This window comes from Corapipo altera, unplaced genomic scaffold, assembly GCF_003945725.1.
Source record: "Corapipo altera isolate COAL_440 unplaced genomic scaffold, ASM394572v1 56, whole genome shotgun sequence".
In the NCBI taxonomy this organism is placed as follows: domain Eukaryota; kingdom Metazoa; phylum Chordata; class Aves; order Passeriformes; family Pipridae; genus Corapipo; species Corapipo altera.
Genome location: NW_020884896.1, coordinates 730,681 through 755,818, shown reverse-complemented (window position 1 = coordinate 755,818; position 25,138 = coordinate 730,681). Strand labels below are relative to the sequence as shown.

Below are 25,138 nucleotides of genomic sequence, written 5' to 3'. Positions count from 1 at the left end.
GTATTTGACATAAGTAATTGATGCATTGATATCAGATTTAATCAATAATGATTTCTTTGTCTATATATTTAATTCTCAGTCTTTGAAGGAGTATCATGATAGAAAAACATGATTTTTTGTCATCTGTAGGGAGCAGTTGTCCCCTCCTCTGAAATGGAGATTGTCATTGTGCAGCTGGGGCTAAGTTACCTGGGTCTGAGTAATTAGCAACAAATCATATTAACCTGTTATATGAGAATATTTGCATCACTATTGGATAATCACAGAATATTCTGAGTAGGAAGGGACCCACAAAGATAATCAAGTCCAACTCTTAAGTGAATGACCCATATGGGGATTGAACCCACTGCCTTGGCATTATTAGTACCGAATTGTTTTTTGGCCATGCAATAGGGGAAAGAAAGTTGGAGGAGCCAGTTTGCAATTTAAAGCAAAATGGTGATGAATTTGCATAGTACATCAAACCTCACATCCACCATATTCAATATGAAAGGTGGAGAGACTGTTTCACTTCCTAGGAACAAATGAGTAAAGCAAAGTAATGCATTCTGAGAAGTCACAGCTATGGACTGTGGAGCCGTGTGCAGTAGAAGAGTGATGAAGATGCTGACAGTCCTTATCAATGAGGCCAGTGGTATGAAATGTTTAGCTGGTACGTGTTGATGGATCAAAGCAGTTCAAGCACAGAATATGCAAATATCTTCTGCTCTCCACCTCGTACTGGGATCGGAGCTGTCTGAGTCACTGTAAGACTGTCAGCTTCAGGGCCTTTTCTGAACAAAGAGAAGCTCTTAGGGCCTAATCTAGGTACCATTGGAGAAAAATAAAATCTCTTTTTGTTATTGTTGTTTATGGGGGTTTTATTTTTTTTTTTTTTTTTTTTTTTTTTTATTACTTGCCTACATTTTTTACTAGGAAAGCAGTGATCTCAGGGGAAGAAATCTGGGGGACAATATCAGTTTAGGCTTCCTGGGGAAAATCAGGCAGAGATGTTGAAATTACTTTTCAGCAAAGTAATGACAAAAAATTCATTTTGGGTCATCCCGAGACAGTTTGCTGTCTTTCAGATGTTTTTAGATTATTTTTATACTGATTGCTTTTGCCTAAGTTTTTCTTCTGCTGTAGATCAGCTCTTAGATAAAACCCCTCATATTTATCAGTAAAGATATTGAAATACATTATGCAGAATGCAGTATTTGATAGGTTTTAATTTAGGCCAAAGCAATTTGCATTGAATTAAAAAACTGTTCTAATCTCCTCGAAATATATCTTTCATTTCTTCTGGCTCTGTTCTGTTGCTAAGATGCTTCTGTGGATAACAGTGTAGTTAAATTACTCTAGTTGTACCAGTCTGAAGCTGAATGTGCATTATACTCTTTACTGGTCAAGGGTGAAAATAGATGTCTTCTCTGCTGAACACAGCTGCCTTAGCAGACACTGCCAATACAGTTAAGTATCCATTACCTCTCTTCACGTGATGGTTTTGTTCAGTGTGGACTACAGGATGCATTATGGTAGCAGATCTGCAGCTCCCTTAGTCTAAACAGAAGGTGTACTAAGAATGATGCTTCAGTCTGCATACTGACACCCCTCTGGCATCACTGGAAAAGCTCCGAGTACCAATCCAGCCCTGGAGTTCAGTGAACAGGCCTAAAGGTCTCAACTGTGGCTTTGCTGGAAAGAAGTGGCATCAGATCCTCAGCTGAGGATAAATCAGGCTTTGCTGACATCATTATTGCTGACTGAGAATTTGGCCCAGTGTTATGGCTGTATTTATTTCCCCTGCTGCACCTTGAAATACAACCAGCTTTTGTTTGATTGAATAGGCTTGTTTTCTAGCAATTACTGTTGTAATTACCATTTCTCAAGAGAAGGTTTTTTGCCTGCTGTCAGCTCTGGTAGAGGAAAAGGGAAAACAAAGTTAACTGTCAAGTTGCTTCTCTGAGGAGGAGTCATCCAAACATAAGGGATCGTGGACTGAGTGCAGGATTAAAGGGGCGTGCAGATCCCAGGCTAGCAGTGGTATAACCCTTAAAGAAGGTGCATCCTTGTTTAGGAGTTTTACAGGAACCTGTGTTGTCCCTGTTTCCTCACATCTGTGCATGAAAGAGAAGTTCTGTCTCATTCTCTGCCCAAAGGAGGGATGTGAAAATAGAAATATTGAAGTATAGTACCTTGATTCTTCTGCCTGACTGTAGCCTAGAATTCAGATCCTGTTCAAAGCCAGTGACTTGCCAAGGCAGATGTTATGCTTGAATGAATTTAATGAGATGATCAGGACTCTGTTTACCAGTGTGGCTTGCTTAGAGCAGTGCTCCAAACACCCAGGGAAACAGGAAGAAATTGTAATTAAAGGCAGCTTTGAAATTCAGTATGTGACTGATTTGCATTTTACCATTTTATTCCTCTTTCCCCTTGCCCCTGTAAAAGCCTGGGGAGGTTTGCATGGTGAGACTGGCATTGCTGTGTTGCATTATGGATGCTTGAGGGACTGTGGAATGGCAATTGTGTAATGAGGATGAAAATCAGAGCTTATGGAGAGAAATATAAACTTTTCCCTTAACTGGTGCCTGGAGTGGGGGCTTTTATCCTATTGGTTGTGCACGTGGGGCAAGGTTGTGGCTCTCTTAGCTGTACTGGAGGATTTGGTGAAGGACTGTGTGATGCGGGGGGGGGTTGTCAGGGGCTTGTAACCAATGGCTCTGCAGCTGCAGGATAAGAACACCCCACAGAAGATGTGCTGCTACTGTATGTTGCACATACAGTCTTTCTTTTCAGCGCCCTTCTCTGTCCTTGTCTTTATTTCATTATCCTGTATAGAGGGGAGAGTACATGTGTCTGTGCTAAACTTCTTCCTAGTAGGACTAGGAACAAAATGGCATCTATTCCCTGTGTTGAAGCTGTGAGTAAAGGCTGCTTCCTCACTCTCACAACACTTACTGGTTTAGTGATTTATTCTGTTCTGTTTTACCTGCTGTGTTACTAAAAGCCATACTTTGGACTCCATTTCAGCAGTAAAAATGTGTTACTGAATCAGTCTGGTGTATCAGTGTCTCTTAACTAAGCACTGTAGACTTACTACTTTGTCCTGTTCTGCTTTGTAAGTGCTATAGATATATTTCTGTCCTCATTTGATTTAGGTACCTGCATAATTTAATTTAATTTATTTAATTTTCAAAGTGAATTAAAAAAAATGTAGCAAGGCTGTATATAGGCCTGAATTCATATGCTGTGTCTCATTATGTATGTGTTTTGCCTTGAAAACCCTAGTTCTGAATACTATGATCATAAAACTTGCAGGTTTCATTAATAAAGAACAAGTCTCTTACTGCTTGTGGATTTAAAATTAAGATACCAAATAGGATCTGTAGTCTCAAAACAGAAGATAGGTAGTAATGAACAATTCCCCTTGGTTGGAAGCTAGTCTCCTGATTTTGGTGAGCTGATCGGAAATTTATGAATCCCTGGAGTGGCAACAATTCAGAAGCCAGATTGTGTTCAGGCTGGTTGACCAACAAAAGTCACTATTACTTTAGAAACGTCATTTAAAAATAAATTGAAAAAAAAATGCCTCCTAGAAGCTGTCAGTGGATGTCCCACTATATTGTAATCTTCTGAATCAAGTAGGTTTTCATTACACCACCCACCCTCTACATCACATCTACGCATCACATATATTTACCCTCTGTGTACTAAAGAAATAGCATCTCATCCCCTACCCTTGCCTGCCCTGTTAAACTAGGGGAAAAAAAAAAAAAGTAGGGCAAACTCTGTAGCCTTTATGCAGGGAAAGTCCCATCAACTTCAGTGGGAGACTTGGCTCAGAGAGAAGTACAGGAGCCAGGCCAAAGTTTGCATTCTGGTTTTTACGAAGTTAGTATCAGATGTTTGTAGACTAAAGCCACAGAGCTTTGCAAAAGTGGCCAATGAAATGTCTCTATCTCAGTGGACCTCTGGCATTTAATTCCTGCAACCTCCAGTCTTTGTGTTTTGAAAAAATCTTTTCTTCATTGGAACATGTTTACTTGAATGCGATGTTTGGAATACAGCCAGCACTGCTCGAATATACTCACAGCATAGGCATAAATTAAACCCCAGTCTTGCTAGGGGACTGATAAGCATGAAGGGTCTCAGTGTTCTCAGATGAATCATACTTAGCTCATCAGTGGGTGCCTTGATTTAATGAAGCCATAGTATGTTAATGTTAACACTGCAAAAAAAGCTGTAAAGTTACAGGCAGCCATGCTAACTAGCTACAAGCATTTAAAAGCCTGGGCATGAGCTCCTACTTGGCTATTCTGGCCATAATTAATGATGACAAGTATGTTGGAAAAATAATTATTTTGCTTGCTTTTAAAGACAATTACTTGCTTGAGGCAAGTGAGGGGGTGGGATTTATGTGGCTGTAATAAGCATATGTAGATGGCATCTTCCCAGAAGAATATTATAGCCACAGGATCTTTTTAATTGACCTGAGATTCCTTTGTTCTGTAGATACAATTTATGTATGTGGTCACAGACTAAAATGACCCTACTTGTTCTAGGGCAGGCTGAGTTCTAAATTGCTAAAAGGAAAAAAAGACTGCCTTTATCAGCCCAATCAGCAACAGATAGAAATCTCTCCTGGTCACTTTGTAGGGAGGAGAAGTCTTTTTAAATTGGTACCCTGAGTGCATGCTCTTTTCATCTGATAAAATAGGAGTTGGGGGTATGGAAGCACGCTGATGTGGGTATTACTGCAGTCGTCTGGTATCCTTTGTGTGTCCGGGCTTGCATAGCACAGCAGCTTTTGCCTGGCACGTGGCCATGCCATCCTCTGACAGCCACCTGCCTGCTCATTTACCATGTTGGGCTGCAGAGCCTTGGTCCCTTTCCAGGCCAGACACGGTGATGGATTCAGGGAGGGAGCACCTGCTTTTCTATTGCCTGCCATTCTAGAGCATCATATGTGATGGAGGTCACCTCTGCTCCTCCTTCTTTCCTTCCAGTCACTGACATTCTGGCATTCAAGGGCTATGAGAGCGATGTAGTCTTATCACATAGTCTGTGATCAGGTGCTTTAACAATAAGGTAGAGTCTTTCTCTCAGAGTTTTATGCGAACTGTGGCCAGGTGGGAAATAACAGCAGAAAATCACCCAAGGCTGTAATTCAGTGGAAAATTCCATGTGTCCACAACTAATGACCTTTAAGAGAAAGCAGGAGTTTTCATGTTTGTTCTCAGTGATTCTGTTGTTCATCTGAGATGGTAAAATCTTCTTGGGCCACAGGAGAGAGAAGAGGAACCAAAAATCTGTGTGCTGCTCACTTACATGTCAGAAAAATCTCCTTCTTATTCCCTTTTTTAATCTCGTGGTAATTGTACAGAAGTCATAATATCTTTCCCCAGTTCCCATCTGTAAGGTGGGGAAGATGACACTCTTTTTCTTAGTAAAGTGTTTTGAAACACGATGCTGAAATTTGTAACAGAAAATGCAGTATGAAGAGTTGTGGGTGCTTTTGTCCACAGCCTGCTGCTTACAGTAAAGGTTGTGCTCTGTGTGTTCCACAGTCAGTCACTGGGAGTTGAGATCTGAAGCTGGGGAAGGAGGACAAATAAAAGAAGGGAAACCTGCTGAATGTATATTAATGTGGTTTTGGTGAGATGATACATAACAGAAAAATATTTAGATTTCTTGCAGTCCTAGTTGTATCTAGTCCTTTCTAAAAGCATTACTAAAGGAAGCAGACAAAGGTGGGTGAATGATAGCATTTAAGGGTTTGGATCCAATTCAGTCTATTGATGTCTGCAGATTTTTGTCAGGGTAGAAATTTTTACCTGATTTCAATCTGTTTGGAGAGCTGAAAAACAAAAGCTGTGCCTCAGCAACAGAAGAGTACTAGAGAATAAAGAATAAACAGTTCTCCCATCATGAAGATAAAAGGTCTTAGGGTTCCTCAAAGTAGGCTGTGGTGGTAGGAGATGAGGAGTAGAAGAGAAAGAGCCTATATTTCATTGCCCTGGATACAAATGAGAGATACAAATGTTTGTTTATATAAGTTCAAAGTTCTCCCTAGAAATTACAAGTCTAACAGGAAGACAACCTCTGCTTTCAGCTCCAAGGGCAGAGTGAATTGGAAATGAGACAGAATACAGGGTACTGGAGTTAAAAGCAGTAAGGTTTTGTGCAAGGTCATTAAAGGGCCATTCTTAGGCATCTGGGAGGGATTACTGCATTAGTCTATATTTGACCCTGTGCTAAACTGGCAGAGAAGGGAGTTCCCTTGTGGTCGTGCTGTGGTTTTACTGCGTATTTCTTTCATTCTTTTTTTTTTCCTTTAATTTACTGAGTGCAGAGAGGCAGATTTACTGCATCAGAAACTCCAGCCTGGTGTGTTGCTGAGTGTGGGACATGTCTGCTGGCAAACAGGAAGCTGGTGTTTCGAGGGCTGTTTGGGCATTACATCTTTTCCCATGTACCACACAGTGATAGCAAGAGGAAGTATCATGAGGTTCAGGGAATAAAGGCTGAGTTTATCCTGACTGCCAAATTTCTCCTTCAAAAATAACCAGATTCTAGTGTAAATCTTTGTTTAGGTCTTCTGGAAGGAATTAGGAATAATGGAAAGGTCCCACCCACCCAAACATTTCCAGATATCTGTGGAAAGATTTGTGAGATTGTAAATTGTGTTTAATCTCCGAGAAAGTCTGAGTTTCTTTGGCACAAGATTAGGTTCAGGCATTGTTTCCAGATTAAATATGTTGTAGATTGGTTTAACCAGACCAGTTCCTTCCATACTCACACTCCCCCTAGTCTTTGGGGGAGAGATGTGTGCCAATGAGATCATGGAGGGAATGGATGTGGTACATGCACATTAATGTGTGCAAGCCTTCCAGCTTCTGAAGCAGATGGTATTGGGCCATCTCCAAGGGAGACCAGTAGCAAGCTTGACCCCCCATTCCAAGGTCATGTGATTTCCCAACTGCTCTACACACAGTTACATACAAAACAGTTTTTGATATAATGATGTTAACCTGACCCTAGCTTGAAGTGTGATTCAGAAGAATTGTTTATTTGTCTCAAAGCTTGTCAGCTGATTTCCAAACTATCTGATAGTTAGAAAGAGCAGACCCTTGCTGGCTTGTTTGGTTTGGGCTTTTTCTGTATGATGGTACAGATACAAGAACAATGGCATCCTATTGAATATCACAGGATTTATGAATACTAAACTATGGTGAAGTTTTTCAGATTGCACACCGAATGGATTTTCCTCAAGCATAAAACTTGGCTTTCCTGAAAAAAGCATAGTATTTATTTCTGTGCTGACAACAAATAGTTCAAGAAAAGCCACTGCTATTGGCTTTCTACCTTTTGGAGTGCACCCCTAGTTTTTACAGTCTTCATTATAGCACTGTATATTCTTTATAAGAATAGCACTGCTTTTATTCAGATCAGCTGCTTTGCTAGTATAGAAAGCTGGCTTCAAATCCAGTCAGTAGATGGTTATAATTATAATAATGTTATAAATGTTTTCTCTTACAAATAACTGCTTACTTGTATCTCAGTGCAGTTATGACTTGGCAGTATCCCAAAGGCTGAAATCAGTAGAAGCCAAGAGCTGAAGCACCTGTGGAAGTTTAGATCTTTTCTTTTATGCATTTTCCCATCTTCTAATCATTACACATAGGAAGACTTGAGGCATAGAAACACTAATGTGCCCAAGACTGTGTAGTCAAATTTCTGGCATTGTCCTTTATATGCCAGGGAATGAGGTGTTGCCTGCCCAAGCAGTAGGCTGTGGTTGAGTGACTTAGAGGTAAGTGACTAGGAAGAGGCAAACACAGATAAATGTCATTGCCATTAAATGTACTGTCCCAACCTTATGGAATTAGAAAGGATACAAAGTCAGTACCAAACTGCCTAAAAGTCCTCAGAGAGGCAGCAGATGCAACAGGAATAAGACTGAATTTCAAGATCAGGTGATCTTGATTGAATAAAACCAAAAGATTTTTAGAAAACTTAAAAGCAGCGTGGTGGAGTAAGGGGAAATAAACAGCTGTAATCATCTAGGGCAAAGAAATGGGATTAAACTCTGGTTCTTCTCTTATTACCTACTGCCCAAGAGTCTCAAAGATTTTTTTTAAAATATAAGCAATGTCATACTATGGCCCAATTTAAAAGAGAGGGAAACTGAAGCATAGGGTAGTGGGATGACTGTCTGGAATCAAAACCTCCTGAAGCAAGGCTCCTTTTTTTTTGCCAGTAGTGCCTAAGAAGAAAATGAGGAGATAGCCCAGTGACATGACAGGAGATTTACAGTGATGCATTTTCCACTCTAGAGAAGAACTGGTTAATAGAATCAGTTTTGGTGTGGGGGGTTTTTTCTCTCTCTTTTTTTTTTTTTTTTTTTTTTTTTACATTGTCCAAACCTGTTGTGGTTTTTTTACTTTCCTTCTCACCATATTGCTGGTTGCTCTAACAGCTGAGTAATGCAGAAGTTCTGCCTGAAAAAATGCTTCCTCCTTATATGATACTATACATATTGTCATGGAAATTGTCCTCATTTCCCCCGAGCACACTTTAAATAACTCGAACAGCAGTGCTAATGAGCAGAAAGATATCTGCAATCCCCACCGTGCAACTTGACATACTTTATCCCACTCTGAATTCCCTTTGCTCATCTCTGAGCATTTTAAAGATCCAGTATAATAATTTCCTTTCTCTCTTTGGTCCGTTCATTTTGGTCTTAGCACTTGGTAATAAAAGGTCAGCTTTGGCTGAAACCTTAGTGTTGCAACCATGCCGTTTTTTACTGCCAAATATCTTAAGAAAAGCAAGTGTCTCCGAAAGGGTAAGTCATGCTGGTTTTGGTGTGTTTAGTGTTGTCTGTTTTGCTTTAAATCACAGTACAGGATTTAGTTTGAATTAACAAGCAGTGGAAATGGATCTATTCATACTGCTGGTCATTTAGCGCTGGGGGTTTTATTATGCTGTGTGCATTTTTGGTTCAAGATACAGTGTATGTTATTATCTTGCATTTTACATTCAGAAAAGCCGACTAAGCGAGAGGATGTTTAACCCTTTAAACATGGAGCATGTGTTTTGCATAGGGATAGAATCCCTAATGTAGAACAAAACAGAAAAAGAGAATATGTATTTGTTTTTACAGATAAGTTTAGTTAGGCAGCTGAGTAATGCTCTAGTATTTTTTCTTTTTCTCCAAAAGGAGCATTTTTTTTTTAAATCTACACTGAAATAATAAATAATGTTCCTAAGTAAGGAAAAGCATATTTCCTCTTAGCATCTTTCCCATGTCGGGCTACCTGAGTGCATGATTCCACATAGATTTTCAGCTTGCTGTTGTGAGGTTCTTTTTGTGAATTGCTGTATGGGCTTTTTCAGGAAATGTAATTGTTTTTTTCTCCAGATACATAGAAACCTCTTCATGAGAACAGTCTGCTTCTAGCATTTTAAAAATTGACAATGTACTAAACTCCTAACAGAAAAAGACACTGATTGTTCTTTTGCATGTGTCTTTATTGTGACATTTGTTGTTTAGCCAGCAGTCCAGATGTGGGGTTTGCATAAAGGCAAATATCTGTGATTTCTTGTAGCTGGGACATGCAGTAGTTCCAGAGGATCTGAGGAATTTGACTTGCTTACCTGGCTAGTTTTATAACCTGGAATTTAAATATATGTTTTTAATATGTGTATTTCCCTAATTCCTGGTTTGAATATAAATTGTTTCCAAGGTATACACACAAGTGGGAATTGTGTAGGTTTTCATCACATGTGTAAAGTTGAGGAAAACGTTTTTAAGAAATGCGAATTTGCTTTCTTTAACCTATCTTTGTATTTACTAGTGGGTTCCTATTTTAAAAGGGGATTGCACAATCAGAACTAGCAGTTTAGGTGTGAGAATTGAGTTAAGCTGACCTGTAGCCACTGGTACCAACTATTTGTTGTTTTGTTGAGTGAAATGTATGCACTTGTACACAAATTTACACAATAATTCAGAAATTCTTAAGGATAGAGTCACGTCAGAGAAGTTTTTATTAGAAAGAAGGAAAAATATTATAATTGAATTTGATTGTTCTAAGTTCTTTTTTAGAGTTTTGTTGAATGTGTGCACATATAAATGCCGCTTTACAACGGGGGCATAGGACAATTTTTGGCTCCCTCTTTTTGCTCATCTGCTGGGGGCACTCAGCTGACAAGTGCTTCTTTCCTGTATAGCATGTGCCACAGTAGGAATGTGACTCTAGACAGGGACTGAGGGAAGGTGGCTGCCTTACCTGTGTATACAGAAGGCATTGCAGGAATGGTACAGCCAGGAGAGGTAAGGCTGGGACTTTAGGAGATGACTGAGGTAAGTTCAGGGAACAGCAACCAGTTGTACTCTGAGTCACTACCAATGTGAAAATTGTCAGCTAACTGAACTGAGGGTGTTGTCAATCTGAGCCTGTTTCTGCCCAAATCTACCTGATCTGTGAAATCCATCTAGCTGTCCAGAACACCACCTGGTTCAGGCACTCTGGCAGGGTAAGGATCCTGATTCCTTCTGACGCCCACTCTGCTCTGTGTTGGCTTTTTTTCCTCTTGCTTCCAGGACAGTCTAGGAAGGGAAGTACCAAAGCATGAAGGGAGAACCTGTGTCTGAGTGGGAAGTGCTGAGGTAGCTGAGCTTTTCCATGAGCTGTTTAATATCAGTCTATCGCTGATGTTGCTTTGAAGAAGCTGAACTCCTGACAGCTTTTGAGCCACTTTCCATCCAGTTGCTTAAGGCAATCTCCTTTAGCACTTTTTCAGAAAGCACTTCATTTGCAGAGGGTTTTACTATCATTTGAGTAAAGATATCCTTCCAATAAGTAAGTGTGGTCATTCAAAGTCATTAAATGATTAGAGTGCTCAAGGCATGGCATCAAAAGTGTGATTGCATAAAAACTATAGTAGCCACAGGCTCCAAAGGATCTGACCTTGCTATTCTCTGTGTCTCCGAACAGGGAAGGAGCAAGGCATCAAGAGCAGTGAGGTTTGTGCATGATCTGTGATCTCTTTCCCACAGGTTCAAATGACCTGGGGATAAGAACTGGGCTGTGGACAAGTTCACAGCTAGAAATATTGATTGCATGGGAAACAAAACTCACGGGTAAACACTCCTTGTTCAGCCTTGAGAGGGAACTTGCCCAGATTACTACAGGAAGTGGCCAGCAGAGATGGGAACTGAAACCTGATTCTCCAAAGTTTTGTTGCCTGGGAGTTCATGCTTTTGTGTCTTAGCTCCTTTGTACCAGGTTGTAGCTGAAGCCTGTTTCTCTCTGAGTTTTATTCTCATGATACACCATGTCATCTCCTCGCTAATATTCCAGGCCAGACCTTCTGTGTTTTGGATTAATTCTCTATTTGTTTTTGTGGGGGCTGAGAGAGTTTCCAGATATGCCTGAAGTGAAAAAGTGAAGCCAAAGTAGAGTGTTCTCTCTTGCTATACATCCTTTGCTTTGCAGACATTTGTGCCTATGGAGATTTCCCACAGGTCTCATTTGGTGATGTATCCTTAGCTTACTCATACCCTCTGGTAAACATACAGCAGTGACAGATTCTGGAAAAATACAAGTAAAGGTTCCTTTATTTTTCCTGTTACCAGTTTTAATTACTATCAAACTCCTATCAGTTACATCCCCATACACACTTTAAATAAGGCATCAAAACAATTAAACTATTTATTAACCTCTGCAGACTGTTGTTAAGCCCCATTGTTTTCTCATATGACTTTCTCCCATAAAAATTTTTTGTTTCTTTGGCCATGCCCTGAGTGAGCACTGGCTCAATACTGCTCAAAATTGGGTTATAAAATGTCATATAGTCATAATTGTCTCTGATCTGGCAAGTCACCATTGGTTTTTTTGGTTTTTCACATATCTCTTCATTTCTAGTGGGCGAAAAAGAATATTTCAGCTTCGGCCAAGCCTTTTCCACTTTAATTCAAAAGAAATTAATAATGAATGTTTTATTGCCAAGTGGTCCTTACTTTTCTGCAGCTGTAGATTTACAGGACTTCAAAGCTGGATGATTAAGGTGCAGTTTTAGTTTGTATCCAGGCAAACCAAACAATCTCAACTTCAAAGGAGGGGAGTGTTCTTTAATGTTGTGGGCTCGCTCTTTGTGCTCAGCAAACGGAGCTGCTGGGGAAAATGCCATGTGCGGCAGACAAGTGATGTGGCTGCCACTCCTGGGAGGGAGTCTGTTAGCTGCTGCCTGAGAAGAGCAGCCTGCACCCAGCAACCTCAGGATATTTGATGGCTGATGATTAGGTCATTTTTGCATGATGTTGACCCGTAAGACTTTCAGTGTTTGTTTTTAGTATGCTTAGAGCTTCTCTCTTTGTGGACCTTTGGGGATGGTCATGCTAAAGGCAGGATTTGGGGCTGAGCTCTATTGCCTCTCCTGCTTTATTCTTCTTGTGCCTGATTGTTTTCCTTCTCTGATGCACTCACAGCATAGGTGGTTTTATAGAGATTAGGGAAATTGAGAGAGGCTATCTTGGTGAAAGGAAGTGTTAAATCCATACGGCACTGTGGTTTGAGGGGTGTAAGGTCCAGGACTGGAGATGAGGATGCTCTTCATCTATGACAGTCATGTTGAAAAGGGGCCATTCTGATTTTGCTCTTATATTAATACTTTGTCCAATCAACCACGTGTCACCAGTTCAATATAGCAGGGCTAGTGGGGAGGAAAGAGGAGCTAGATAGCTCCATCATTCGGTGGACCTGGAAAGTGTGGTGGTGTGTGGCTTTACTTTCAACTCTGAAGCCCAGGCAATGTGACATAATCCTTTGTGTTTTCTTAAACTCCTTATCCACTTATCTGGTTCAGAAAGTAGAACAAAAGCCTCATGAAAAGGGGCTGGATAACTGTTACCTCTTGAACTGGTGAGGGTGTTATTTACAAGGACTGTTTTCTTGACTAGAAATCAGTCTTAAAAATCCCTACAAATAAATTCATTCCACAGGTTTGGAATGCAGCAGGGTCCGAATTGGTGAAATACTTGGGATCACAGCAAGGCACTTGGGTAGAAGATGAGTCCACAGACAATCTGGATCCTGGCTGCACACTTTACCATTTCAGGCAGTTGGAGTCTTCAGGAAACAGTGTACTGGACTCCACAGGCCTGGAGATATGAAAGGAGCTGGCAGGGCACCACAGAGACATGTCTGTTGTTCAGTAAATGACTTGCAGAGCCATGTGGCTCTGGTGCAATTCTCCCTCATCAGTATTAAAATCTGAGTGGAATTGGGGCTTTATCCAGTCAGTATCTAGGCTTTTGTGGGATCTGGGCCACTCTCTCCACAGGGCTCTGGGATTCAGCAGCCAGAGAGGCCAGCGCTGCCAAGAATCACAGTGCTCAAGAGGCAGAGTTGGCCAACACACTGCTGTGCCTCTCAATGACCCATGTGCACACTGCTGAGAGAGTGGTGACTTCAGCTCACCAGTTAAAGCTCTCCAAATACAGGAGGTACCAGGCAACCTCTGGAGCTGCTGAGCAAAGGAGCGGCTTTAAGAGACACACTACGCTCCTAATTTCTGCTCTGATTTCCCATTTTGAGAGCACTGTTTTGATGAGAAAGTGGCCTGCGTTCCATCCAGTGCTAGGGGAACAGTCTTTTTGCTGTTCAGCTTGTTTTCTCTCATTCTTTGCTTTCTGCTTTCTAGGGCTGGCACTGCCTTGCAATTGCACACAACCACCTTCTAAACAGTATTCCTTCCTTTATGAGGATTGATGTTTGAATTAATCCAGGGTGCCTGGATGTGGTAGTTGTGTTTTTCATTCAGTAACCAGTATCATACTGGAAATCAGTTAGTGTCTCTGTATCTCTCTGTTCTCTACTGGTATGTAGGAATTTCTCACTGTGGAATTCGAAGGCTTTTTTCTTTATTTTTTTTTTTTTAATACAGAGAAGGCATTTTCCCACTAATGCACAATATAACCTTGGAAAGTAATTTTAGCCTCTCTGTGCCTGTTCTCCCAAAACACTAAGATTTAATTCTGTCTGAAAAGCATACTCCAGCAATGGGGTTTATTTTTTTATTTCATTTAATTTATTTGTTACTAGCTAAAGCATACACTGAAATCACTTCTGCTTTCATATCCTTGTCGTAAGACTGGCTTGCAGTTACTGTTGTGTGGCTATTCCTTATCTGAAAAAGGCAGTCCAAGCTATGTTAGATATTTTTAATTGGACAGAGAAGTAATAGAACTGGACAGAATGAAGCTGATTTAGGATAAGGTGTATGATATAAAGAGTTCTTTTTACTGTCAGCCTCCTGAGCCAACAGTAAATTATGAGAATCAGCCTTACTCATATTTAGACTCTAACATGGACAGGATATATCTGCAAACAGGAACACTCAAATGTTACAGGTGTTTAATAATGCATTTACATATATGCTCATTCGTTATGATCATTACATACATGTAATGCTTTCATAATTAGGTACCCAGATCACCTAACTTAAATTTAAAAAAGCAAGAGAATTAAAACTTCTCTCTGGAAGGCTGGAGGAGCTGTGTCTGTTTGACAAGTGCTTGCAGGTTTGCTTCAGAAACCATAGATAGAGTTCTCTGTTAAAGACAGATAACTGGCAGAGACCAGATTTTTAAGACAATAATTTACTACTGTCTTTGATTTCCGCTTTCACGTTGTGGACCATTTAAATAAAAAAAAACATGATAAAATGTAACTGTCTGTGTCTTTAATGCTAGAGCAGTGAAACTGGCTGCAGTCACAAGCTATACAAGCTTATAGCTCTGTTATTTTCCCCCTCATTTTAGATTTGTATCTCCTTTTAGGGACTTTCAAACTCACCTGATTGCTCTCAAAAAAAAGTGAAAGGGAAGAGGAGGGGCACTCACCATGCTTCCCTCATTCCCTCTGTTACATGACTGGGGCTTTGACAAATCATGAAACCATCAGTATTTTTTTTCCCCCCAGCCTTGCAGACCATTAACCCAAATGGTTCTTCGATTTCCAAACGATATCCTCACACCCTCTGCGTACCACAGCTTCACCATAGATACATAATTCATTATCTGGAAAGCTGCTGTTTTAATGTAATATTAAACAGCCAGCAGCTCAGCAGGTGTCCCCAAGGTAAGGAAGGCAACATGCTGCTGGCAGCAGCTGCTGCCTTCAGGCTTATCAAGATTTCTTTGTTTTGAAACAGAAGCTGGAAGGCTTTTTAATATACCCTGTCGTTGGCTGAGCAGATCCTGGTTGCTGGCTGTTACTCTGCCTTTGACTACAAAGACAAAAATCCTTAGAACACATGCTGCCTGCAATGACTGCACAGACTTCTGCCTTCTCAAGGAAGGAGCAGGGTGAGGAGAGAGGGGAGGCTCACAAGGTAGATACATGTGCCCTGTTTCCTGCTCGCATTTTTCTTAGTGGGTCAGCTGGGCTCAGTATATCTGTGCAGCAACCCCACTTATGCCAGCATTGTTAGAATGGGCTTTCTGCTTCTATAAGCATAAAAGTACTCAAATATACTGCTGATAGAGAGCATTCCAAACAATGAGGGTGATATTCTTCTGGTTTCACCCAAGTGCTAGTTCTTTGTGGCCTAAATCTGTGTTTTTACATTTGATTTATGTAGTTAATACCACTCTGGCAAAAGCAGCTCAACTGGCAATGCTAACATTTCTGTTTAAGTAATATATCACAAGATGCACGGTGCAAGGCTTTTTTATTTCTTGGAATAAGAACTTGATCTTTTGTACTCGAACATGACAAAATATGTTGATGGCTAGGTTCCCCCAGAGTATGTGTGTCTTCAAAGGACCACGTGTAAACTGCATGTGGTAAACCTCTTCTGTTCCTTTACCTGTTACTTGATTCTAAGCTTAGGGAAAGTGGAGGTTTTTCATAAGGTAACATTTCTTGCTCTAGAGGTAACTGAAGTGTATTTACAGAGTTTGGCTAGCCAGTGTTAACATCCATGCTGCAAATATGAACTCACACCAGGAGAAACTTGCACCATCACACTTGGTTGCTGTACATACCGATGTCAGTCTTCAGGACTTTTGGGGTGTGTTCATGTGAGTTGTAGTGCTGAGCATTTGTCTCCTTTCTGTGCTCCTTTGTGGAAATTCTTAGTTTCCCTTGTTAGTAAAGAGACTCTACCTTGCTAGGACTGTGACCTAGCTTTGGTCAGCAGCCTTTGCTTGAAGAACGACAGCTGTAAACTATCAAATAACATAAGATGGTTTGAAGGACCTTCTGGCAGTGTAACAGAGCCCTCAGTAGGTGACTGCTTTGCTAAGGAACTCTGCATGCTCTTAGAGTGGAGAAGAGGCTGCTGATCCAGGTTTTCAAATACAAGGATTTCCCTTCTGGCAGCTAACCATTCTGGAGGAAGACTGTTAGGACAGAACATGTAGACTACAGCACATTGCAGATCTAGGAAGACAGCAGAAGTTCAAGGATTTCTGCAGGAAGGATGTCGCTTTACTGGAGTTTTCCCCAGTCCATGAGTACTGAGACGTACAGACAGGACTGGGATGTACCAGCTCAGAAGCTGTTATTTGGAGGAGCTGGACAGCAACAGCTCAGTGGCTGATTGATTTGGTGCTGACGACTTTTCTGCACTGTGGGCATGGAAGCTTGTACAGTAATGCTTGGGGCAGTTCTGCTGTGTTTGATGAAAACTCTGAATAGTCCCAAATCATAAATAGTCTTCTTCAAGCAGTCATCCTGAAATGTGATCTCTAATGTTATGCATCTGGGCTTTACTCTCCGCCTCTGAAATGTAAAGGTGACTGTTTTAGCTTGTCAGCTGAGACATTAGCTGTGTGCAGGCCTTTGGCCTTTGATGGAGGAGACATACAAGCATCAAGATGGGATGCAATGGAAGGGTACATCTGTATACAATAGTGGCAGTGAATGCTGCAAGACAGGACTTGCATTGGGAAATCCAGATTCACAGAGGAAGGCATTCTGTGCAACACTCCCTTGAATTTCATTGGGAGCAAGTCCACCAGCTGAAGACCTCTCTTAGGATGAGTTGTTTACCTAACAGGTTCTTTTCTTCCCTTGTTTAAGTCTGATCTAAAACAGCATGTTTCTGGAAGGTGAGGTTATATTGGCTAGTGATTAACTGGTTCAAAGGAACTTTTATGGACATTTTGATAATGCTATTAACTGGGAGGAGGCTGTTCATTGCCAGTGAGTGTACAGAATTAGAGTTGACTCTTCGAAGTATTGTTCTGCTCACAGTTCACTGACAGTTGTCCTAAAACACAAAGAATATAGGCCCTTGCTTTTTGCATTACCTGGAGTAATGCAAGTCCTGGAGTCCTTTAGCCATCCACACTTGTGGATGTTCTGAGTGGCTGCAGTGCTGAGCCCAAGTGGCGAGTGTGTAATTCTCCTTTTTTCCAATGAGCGCTGTTGTGACAGTGAAGAATTCTATGTGTTAGACAGTCATGCGTAGAAGATTCCTTGGCTACTCCATGCATAGCCAGATACCGGAGGAGACTGCTCTAAAACTGTTAGTCTGTGCAAACTATAACAAGACTACAGACTTGGATCAGAATATCCCTGAGCTCTTAAAGTTTGGATAGAACAGTAGTACTTCCATCTGCATTGTCTCATCATTAGTATTGGCCAGGGCTTTTTCAAATTTGCCAGTGTTTTGCCAAAGGCCTACAGTATATATATATACCTTTGCATTTCAATCCTTTTTCTGCATTAATGTGACAAATAGCTTTGTTTTTTGTAAAAACAAAGTCTGCAACTGTTGAGTCCTTAATGATAGTCCATTAATTTGCTGCTGCCAAAACTGTGCTTGTAAAGCTTCAGTCACTTTACTAAAGAAGATAATAACGTTTGTAATTGGTTGGCTCGAATTTCTGCAGTACTCTGTATTCATTCTACAGAGAATCAGTGTATTTACAGGCTCAGCCAGAAGCTCTGACATCTGCAAACTAAGCTGTACCAGCTGATGGCTTCCTTTCCATTCTTAGTTCAAAATCCAGAGCATCGGCTAAGATGGGAGACATGCAATCCTTTAAAGATACAGAGAGGATGTCTCTGATTTCATGGTGGATTAGATGAAGGAGAAAGAAAACATAGACTTTTGAGGGGTGAGGAAGAGGAGTAGGTGGTTGTAGAGAGACTTATTTAAAAGGCATGAGAACCACTTCATTCCTGTCATTCAGCAGACCTGGAAAATGTGAGCTCAGCAGTTCCAAAAGAATGCAGAAGTTGCATATTATCTCTCCAATATGAAATTGTTAAAGAAAAATAGATCAGGCTTCACCATTCTAATGTTATATAGTAAGTAATTAATTGTCAGGACTTAAAATTTTTCTCAAGTTTTGTCTTCAGTGTTAAAGATTTAAAGAAATTTATGAGAATTAGCAAATTGCTTGTGGTTGCATGGTAATGCATAAAAATTATCCAGTAATTTTCATTCAGATTTTTCAAAGCATGAAGTATCATCATCTTTGGTCAGGAAGGAATTTCCTCCCTTATAATAACATGTAAACATAACCACAGTTAGAATACATAATTTGATACATTCTTCAGAAGCATTGAGCACTTGCTGCTTTGGAGAACCACATGGAACAATGTGGCCTGTTATGCATAGATGTGCTACTATTTTCTGAGTCTTTCATACATATATTTGTAACTTTTTTTTGAACCCTCAAATTCACAGTTGCCTTAATTCAGATGTCTCCAGCAATGTGCCTTGTAGGGACAGCCACACAGCTTCTGACAGCTGGCTGGCCTAAATTGCTTCCCTGTGAGTGTGTAGCTTCTGCTGGCCTGAGAAAAATTCATTTCCCTTCCATCCAAACTGGAGGTCACTGAAATGACATGTAGTGCAGGCAATTCCACACTTAATCACCATTGAGGACTGGGCTCATTATAACTTTCTAGATCTCAAATACATTGAGAAAAGACTGCAAGGGGTAGTTTTCTGGAGTGGAAGAAAGGAGGGTAAGGGAAAGCAATTGGTACAAGGCTGTCTATGGAACATGCTGGTGAAAAAGCTGTGCAACCCTTTCTTGTTCCCCCTTGTCATCCCCACTTGCCATCACCAGATCTTTTTCCACAAAGAGAAGAAATAGTGGGGGGTTTTTTGTTTGTTTGGGGTTTTTTTCCCCTCTAGCACACCTGTAGAGAGGGACAGAAGTCCTTTTGTCATTCTAAGACCCTTCAGAGGTGAACAGCTCCCTAAGAGCGGGTAACATGTCAGACAGATTCTGAGGGAAGGGTTTATGAGTTTCTGGAGTTAAAGTTTGAGCAAGTGGAAGAAGCTGAACTGCACCTGTGCTTAAGCTCTCAATGCTTTCAGATTCTTTTCCAGTAGGAACTTCGTCAGGCAAAGGCAGTGTTAGGCTACACTATACCCTAAATATTCTGCTTTGTCAGTAGATATGGCTGTAAGAGGCCATTGCACAGTGAGAGCTCCACCTAAGAAGCTGCTGTCTCTGTTATGATCCAGGTTTGGAAGTGGACATGCTCAGTCTCCACAGTAACCTATCAGGAAAAATTATTTGAGTCAAGAACCAGAACGGCTTAATTGTCACTTGTTTGACAGTCTAACCCCTGAGATGTCGTTGGATGTAATTAGAACATTGGTACTCTAGAATTCCCACTCAGGATGAAGCAAACAAGCAGCCACAGAGGTGAAATGGTGTCATGCAGCTCCTAGAAACTGCTGGTGTAGTACTTGCTCCTCATGTTAATTATGGTTGATCAGTTCCTCTTTGGCATCCTCCTTACTGGCCTCCTAAACTATCTGTGACCATGTTGGAGAGTTTTCATCTCTTGCTACTAGCTAGTAGGAGCTGATAACAAAGCAATAATAATACAACTTGCTTATAGGATTACTGCATGGAATTGGGAGCACATTTCACAGTCTCCTGAAACCTCTCTAGTTAGGGAGACAGCATGATTGTTGTTAGTATCTGTTTCTTTTAAGTATCTGCTCTTTTTAAGGAGCAAAGTAGTTGTGGGCAGAAGCTGGGAGGAATACTGCCTGAGTTGTGTTGGTACAAGTGAAATGCTTTGTCCTTGGAAGAAAACGTACTTAACAGTTGCATGTTGTGCCTGGGCTCATCTGAACCCTAAATATTGGGCTGCTGCAGTAGAGGTGGCTTTCCCTCGTTGTGAATTCACTTTAGCCAAAATAAACTGTACTTTTGGGCCACAGCGAGCAGCACATTCCAGGCAACATAGTAGTCTCTTCTCTGAAATTACAAATCACTGAAAACAAGGAGATGTGAGACCATTGGTGTACTATTACAATAAATATGTTTTAATGCCAGAAGTATAACTTAAAAATAACTGAAGCGTTTTTACTGAAACTTCTCGCAGGTCAGCTGAGGCCAAACAAAGCACATTAAGAAAAACTCAGCTCAAGTAGACTCAAACATTACAAAGCACTGAACTCATGTAAACAGGTTTTACAAGCAAGGGTTCAAGGTGAAGTTTGTGTGCAGTGCTACTTATTTTCCCTTTAAGAGTATTTGAAATTATTTTTCTCTCTTCCTCTTATATTACATCTTTTTTTTTCTGCTTACCATAGTTCCTGGGGTATGACATCACTTACCAGTGTTTAGCCTAGCTGGAATATCACTTGGTTTATTTTCAAGGCATTGGTTTATTTGAAGTGATTGGTAGTCTTAAACAGTTCTTCAGTTTAATAAATAGATAAGTCTAGACTAATAAGGCCACACACATTATCAAGAAAGGCATCTCCAGGCAGGAGAGTCAAGCTAGCAGGTACAGTTTTATGAATAATAAGCCAGGGATTGAACTAAATTCTCATTTCTTGATTGTAGTTTTAGTAATCACACACTTGATCCTGACAACTGAAACAGATCACTAGCCTAGGTTTGTAAGGGTTTTCTGTAGTCCATGTACCTGTATATACGTATATACATATGTATACATACACAAGTTATTGTAATTGTGTAACTTTTCAATAGTGTTGATGTAATGACAACATAGAAACTTTATTAGTGACTCTGTTCATGTTAAATCTTGTCAAATTTTTTGCATAAGAAACCACAATTCTGAGGTCTGATCTCTTTGTTGGTGCTTTTTTAAAGCAGCTTAATGGCTTCTGAAACCACAGAAGGCATGGGAGGGGAGAAGAGATCACAGGGCCTTTGGATTAGTTTATAGATGATAGATGGCAGTGCCTTTGCCTGCTTTTGCTTTATTCTCTGGGATGAGGTCTAAGATCTGGGATCTAAAAATCATTTATGGACTCATGAAAATCCTCTACAATGATTTTTAGTTGAAAATTTGATCACCATCTACTTGTAGCAATCATTAAACCTGTTAAATTGAAAAATGTTTAAGGAAATTAGGCATTTATATTTGACTGAGAAGTCAATGAGATTTTAGTGTATGCTTGTAAATCCTGTCCTTAGAAAATCTGAACCATGTCAATTTATGAGCTGAACTTCCTCAGTACAATAAGAGGTTTTTAAGATTTCCCTTTTCTGATTGACACAACCAAATGAATGTTAAATGTTAGAATTCTCTCAAACTCCTTCCATACTGTGGAAATAAAACACCTTTCACCTACAAAGGTGCATTTTTCCTTAGGAAAAATTGCCACCAACTTTAGGAAAATTTTTCCATTGGAACTGTGACACAGTGAACTTATTTTGATACAAAGCTTGTTTATTTGCACTGCACATGATACTATATCCCCATGCCTTGTATTTTTCTGGTTTTGTGTGCTTTGTAAAATACAGTCATGCATTTACTCTCTCAGCTCCAAATCAACTTCCAACTCATATATTCCATATATAGATATGTGGGTGGGTGGGGTTACATAGGTAGATATAAAAAAATCATGGCAAGCACACAGCACTGTTTACTGTACAGCTTAATTCACAAATATTACCCATACTGAGAAAACTCCAGTTTTCCTTATTTTTATCTCTGCCTCCTTGACTACTTCAGATTTTTCTTGCTGTTTTTTTCTGTTCTCAAGTAGTCTAAATGGAGCATTTCAAGATGAGTTTTGTATGCACAGCAAGTTTTTCATTCTATTAAAGAATCGTCCAGAAAAAAACAGCAACAAAATAGTAGAGTTGTTATTGGTTGTAGTGAAGTTTAAACTGATGCTGATGGCAGGTTTACACAAGATTCAGTTGTGATAGACAGGGTCTATCTCTGGCATTCAGGCTCTTGAAAACCTTTGTTTGGGGTGGAGAGTACTCAGGATAGAGGTTCAGCATTAGCTGGAATCAAAGGCAAAAAGACTGAAGAAATGGAATTAGTCTTTTAGTGTCCATTCCAAGCAATCTTAATGAACTTTTGCTTACTCACTGATATTTCTTTTGTCTCTTCTCATAACCTGAAGATCAAGACTGGGTTTGTTTGTTGGTTTTTTTTCCCTGCTGTGCTCAGGAAGATTCCCCCTAATAGAGCTGCCCTTAATCTTGACATAATTCATCTCATTTTTCACCTTCTTTCATTATCGGGGAGATCTTTGAGCCCTGAATACTGATACTCACCTTTAAGTCAATTGTAAAGAGCAAGTCAGGGAAGATGAATCACTGCAATTGTTCTGTTCAGCTATGGGTGCTAGTTTTTGTCCATTTGTCAAGATCTTTGTTGCTACTTGTCTGCAATCAAAGGCTTCCTGTCACTACCTGCTTTAGTACCGAGGGCAAACACGTCAGCTGGGCCTTGTGTTACCCACCAGCCACCCCTTTCACAATTCAGCCTTGAACTGCCATTTGCCTCCCCGTGTGCTGCAGAAGCACACGGCCAACTAAATGTCACCCTTACTGAAAACAGTAGAGTTACTATCATGCCAAAGCAATACAAACATATAATCAAGTGTGTAATATATAATACAAACATGCAAATGTATATATACATACACAAGTTATTGTAATTGTGTAACTTTTCAATAGTGTTGATGTAATGACAACATAGAAACACATCAGTAAGCAGAATGACATAAGAAATGGGTGAACGGCAAACCAGATGGGGGTAAAAGGAAGAAAAATTATCTAAGCAAAAAAAAAAGAAGCTGCCAACTTCAGCAGAACACAAGAGCATCTTTACTTGAGAGTATAAAAGTTCCTCCTTTTACATGCAATGGGGCAGGAACATCTTCTACATGGAAGTCTAGTCTTGTTCCTCCTGAACTTTTCCCTCAGACAAAGGGGATCTAAGGCTTGGGTTCACAAATGATCTTAAGAAGGTTAAGCTTGAGTAAATGAGGTTCAAGGCAAACAAAAAATTCCAACTCTTCCTCATTGCAACAGCTATATAAAGGGAGAGATGCAACTGAATGTTTGTTGCAGGTTCTTTGAACAGGAATACGAGGCAGGACAGGTAAATATAACATAATGGCAGCATTATGCTTTGCACTTTCCAGTGAATGCGTACCAGAAGAATGGTCAAAAAAAAGAAGAATTTTCAGTAAACAGAGCTTTGAAGTGTAGATTGTGATTCCTGCTTCTACATCTGACCTTCAACAAGTCACTTAGTCCCAGTCTTTCAGTATTTAACCTTCCCTGTTGTGGGGCGCGAGGGAGAGCTGAAAGGAGGACTGTTCCTAAGGATTAGGAGGTGGCACGTTACTCTGAGGTGAATGCTATATGGCTGACATTAGCAGGAGATGGCTCTCAGGCCATATGAAATGCAATTGCAGAAACAACATAAGCAGGTGCAAAGGAGAGCAGTTCTGCCAGCTTTAGGTAGTCTGAGCCTGGAAGAGAGAACTTGTGCAGTGCAACTGGGGGCCTAGAGCTATACTGTTTCCTCCAGGCAAAGATACCTACCAGGGTATGTAAAGCATGTTGACAAAGATACCTTAAGACAGGGGTGGCAAAGCATTGAAGTCAGCTGGGACCGGCAGCCCATTTGATGGTGAGCAGTAACAAAACAAGTCCTTAATTTTTCTAGGCTCTTACGTTTACTGTATATGCTTACAGGGTTGCCATCACCTTTCCCAGTTTCTATACACCCAGATGGGAGGCAAACAGCACTGCCAGCTTGCTTAAGGATGGAATCTAGTGCACCTTGTACAACATGCACTGCAAGTCTGCAGCAAAGCAGGCAACTGAATGCAGGATGCCCTGGTCATAGGCTAATGCTGAAGCAGATGGACTATTCATCCCCAAAGTTAAGCCCCCTGTTTCTGCCACATCTATTGAGGTGCTTGCACTCTGTTTGTATTTGCAAACTCTGGTCTGGAGATGGAAGAAGCTTTGAGCAAAAGGACTGGAATGTCTGCCTATGGCAACCCTGAGCTATGCAGGGCTGGTCTCCGAGACCCAGTCTTGTTTGTATGGAAGCTTGATTAAAGACAAGCAAGAAATTCAAGAGTATGAAAAACCCTTATCTGTGTTTAAAATCCTTAGCAGAGTGTCTCTGTCATGGTGCTGAGTAGCTAGAGGCCCTTTTTGGTTCACAGAGTAGAAGCAGTGCTCGTGCGCTTCAGGGTTAGAGTTTAACAGCAACCATAATAAGAACTGAAGCTCTGTTAGTGACAGAGAGGATGTGTGAATGCAGTAGCTGAATATGAACTTCATCCTGCTGTGGGAGGCAAAATTAAAATTCCATCCCCAAGTGTTTCTAGGCAGGAAGCTTTGAAATTGTTTTCCTAAAACAATTTCTAAAGTCTAGGGTGTTTGAATTGATACAGTGTTGTATTGCCAACTCAAACCTGAAATCCATAACAAGATCCTTCCCTGAGCCCAGAAAAGAAAGCATCTATGAATTTCAGGTAAAATTCTGGACTTCTGAAGAAGGTGCATGTGACATTGTTCATTGTTTTCTTGGGGGTTCTTGTTGGTTTTGGTTTATGGGGGGTTTTGTTGGTTTTTTTTAAAGAAGATCTAGGTGTTTGAATTCAGTAATTTCTTATTCTTTTGACTTCTAAGACTCAAAATATGTTGAATATTTCCACAATGTAGAGAGATATGTCTGAACTCTGCCTTTTGGGCATCTCTAGTTCTGCTTGTTGCTTCAAGGATGTAGTGAAATGAACCAGCCATGTATGCAAAGGAGTATGAGTAAAATGTTACTAAAAAAGAAAAATGTTTCCAGGTGGGTCTACAAGCTCTGCCACTGCATATTCACATCATGCTAACACATGATGCTTTCTTGAAGAA

At 40.4% G+C, this 25,138-nt stretch overlaps 1 protein-coding gene across 4 annotated transcripts in view; it reads left to right on the top strand.

The window, feature by feature from the left end:
* The window catches only part of ARHGAP22 (Rho GTPase activating protein 22), a 144,469-nt gene that overhangs the window by 79,905 nt on the left and 39,426 nt on the right, over nucleotides 1-25,138 (top strand). Inside the window, exon 1 of one of the 4 annotated variants that reach the window (XM_027648157.1) lies at nucleotides 8,591-8,830. The exons of the other annotated variants lie outside the window; for them this stretch is intronic. Coding sequence (XP_027503958.1) covers nucleotides 8,779-8,830 — 52 coding nt within the window. The 5' untranslated portion in view covers nucleotides 8,591-8,778. Of the gene's footprint in view, nucleotides 1-8,590; nucleotides 8,831-25,138 lie in introns of those variants that run through there. 4 annotated transcript variants of the gene reach the window in all.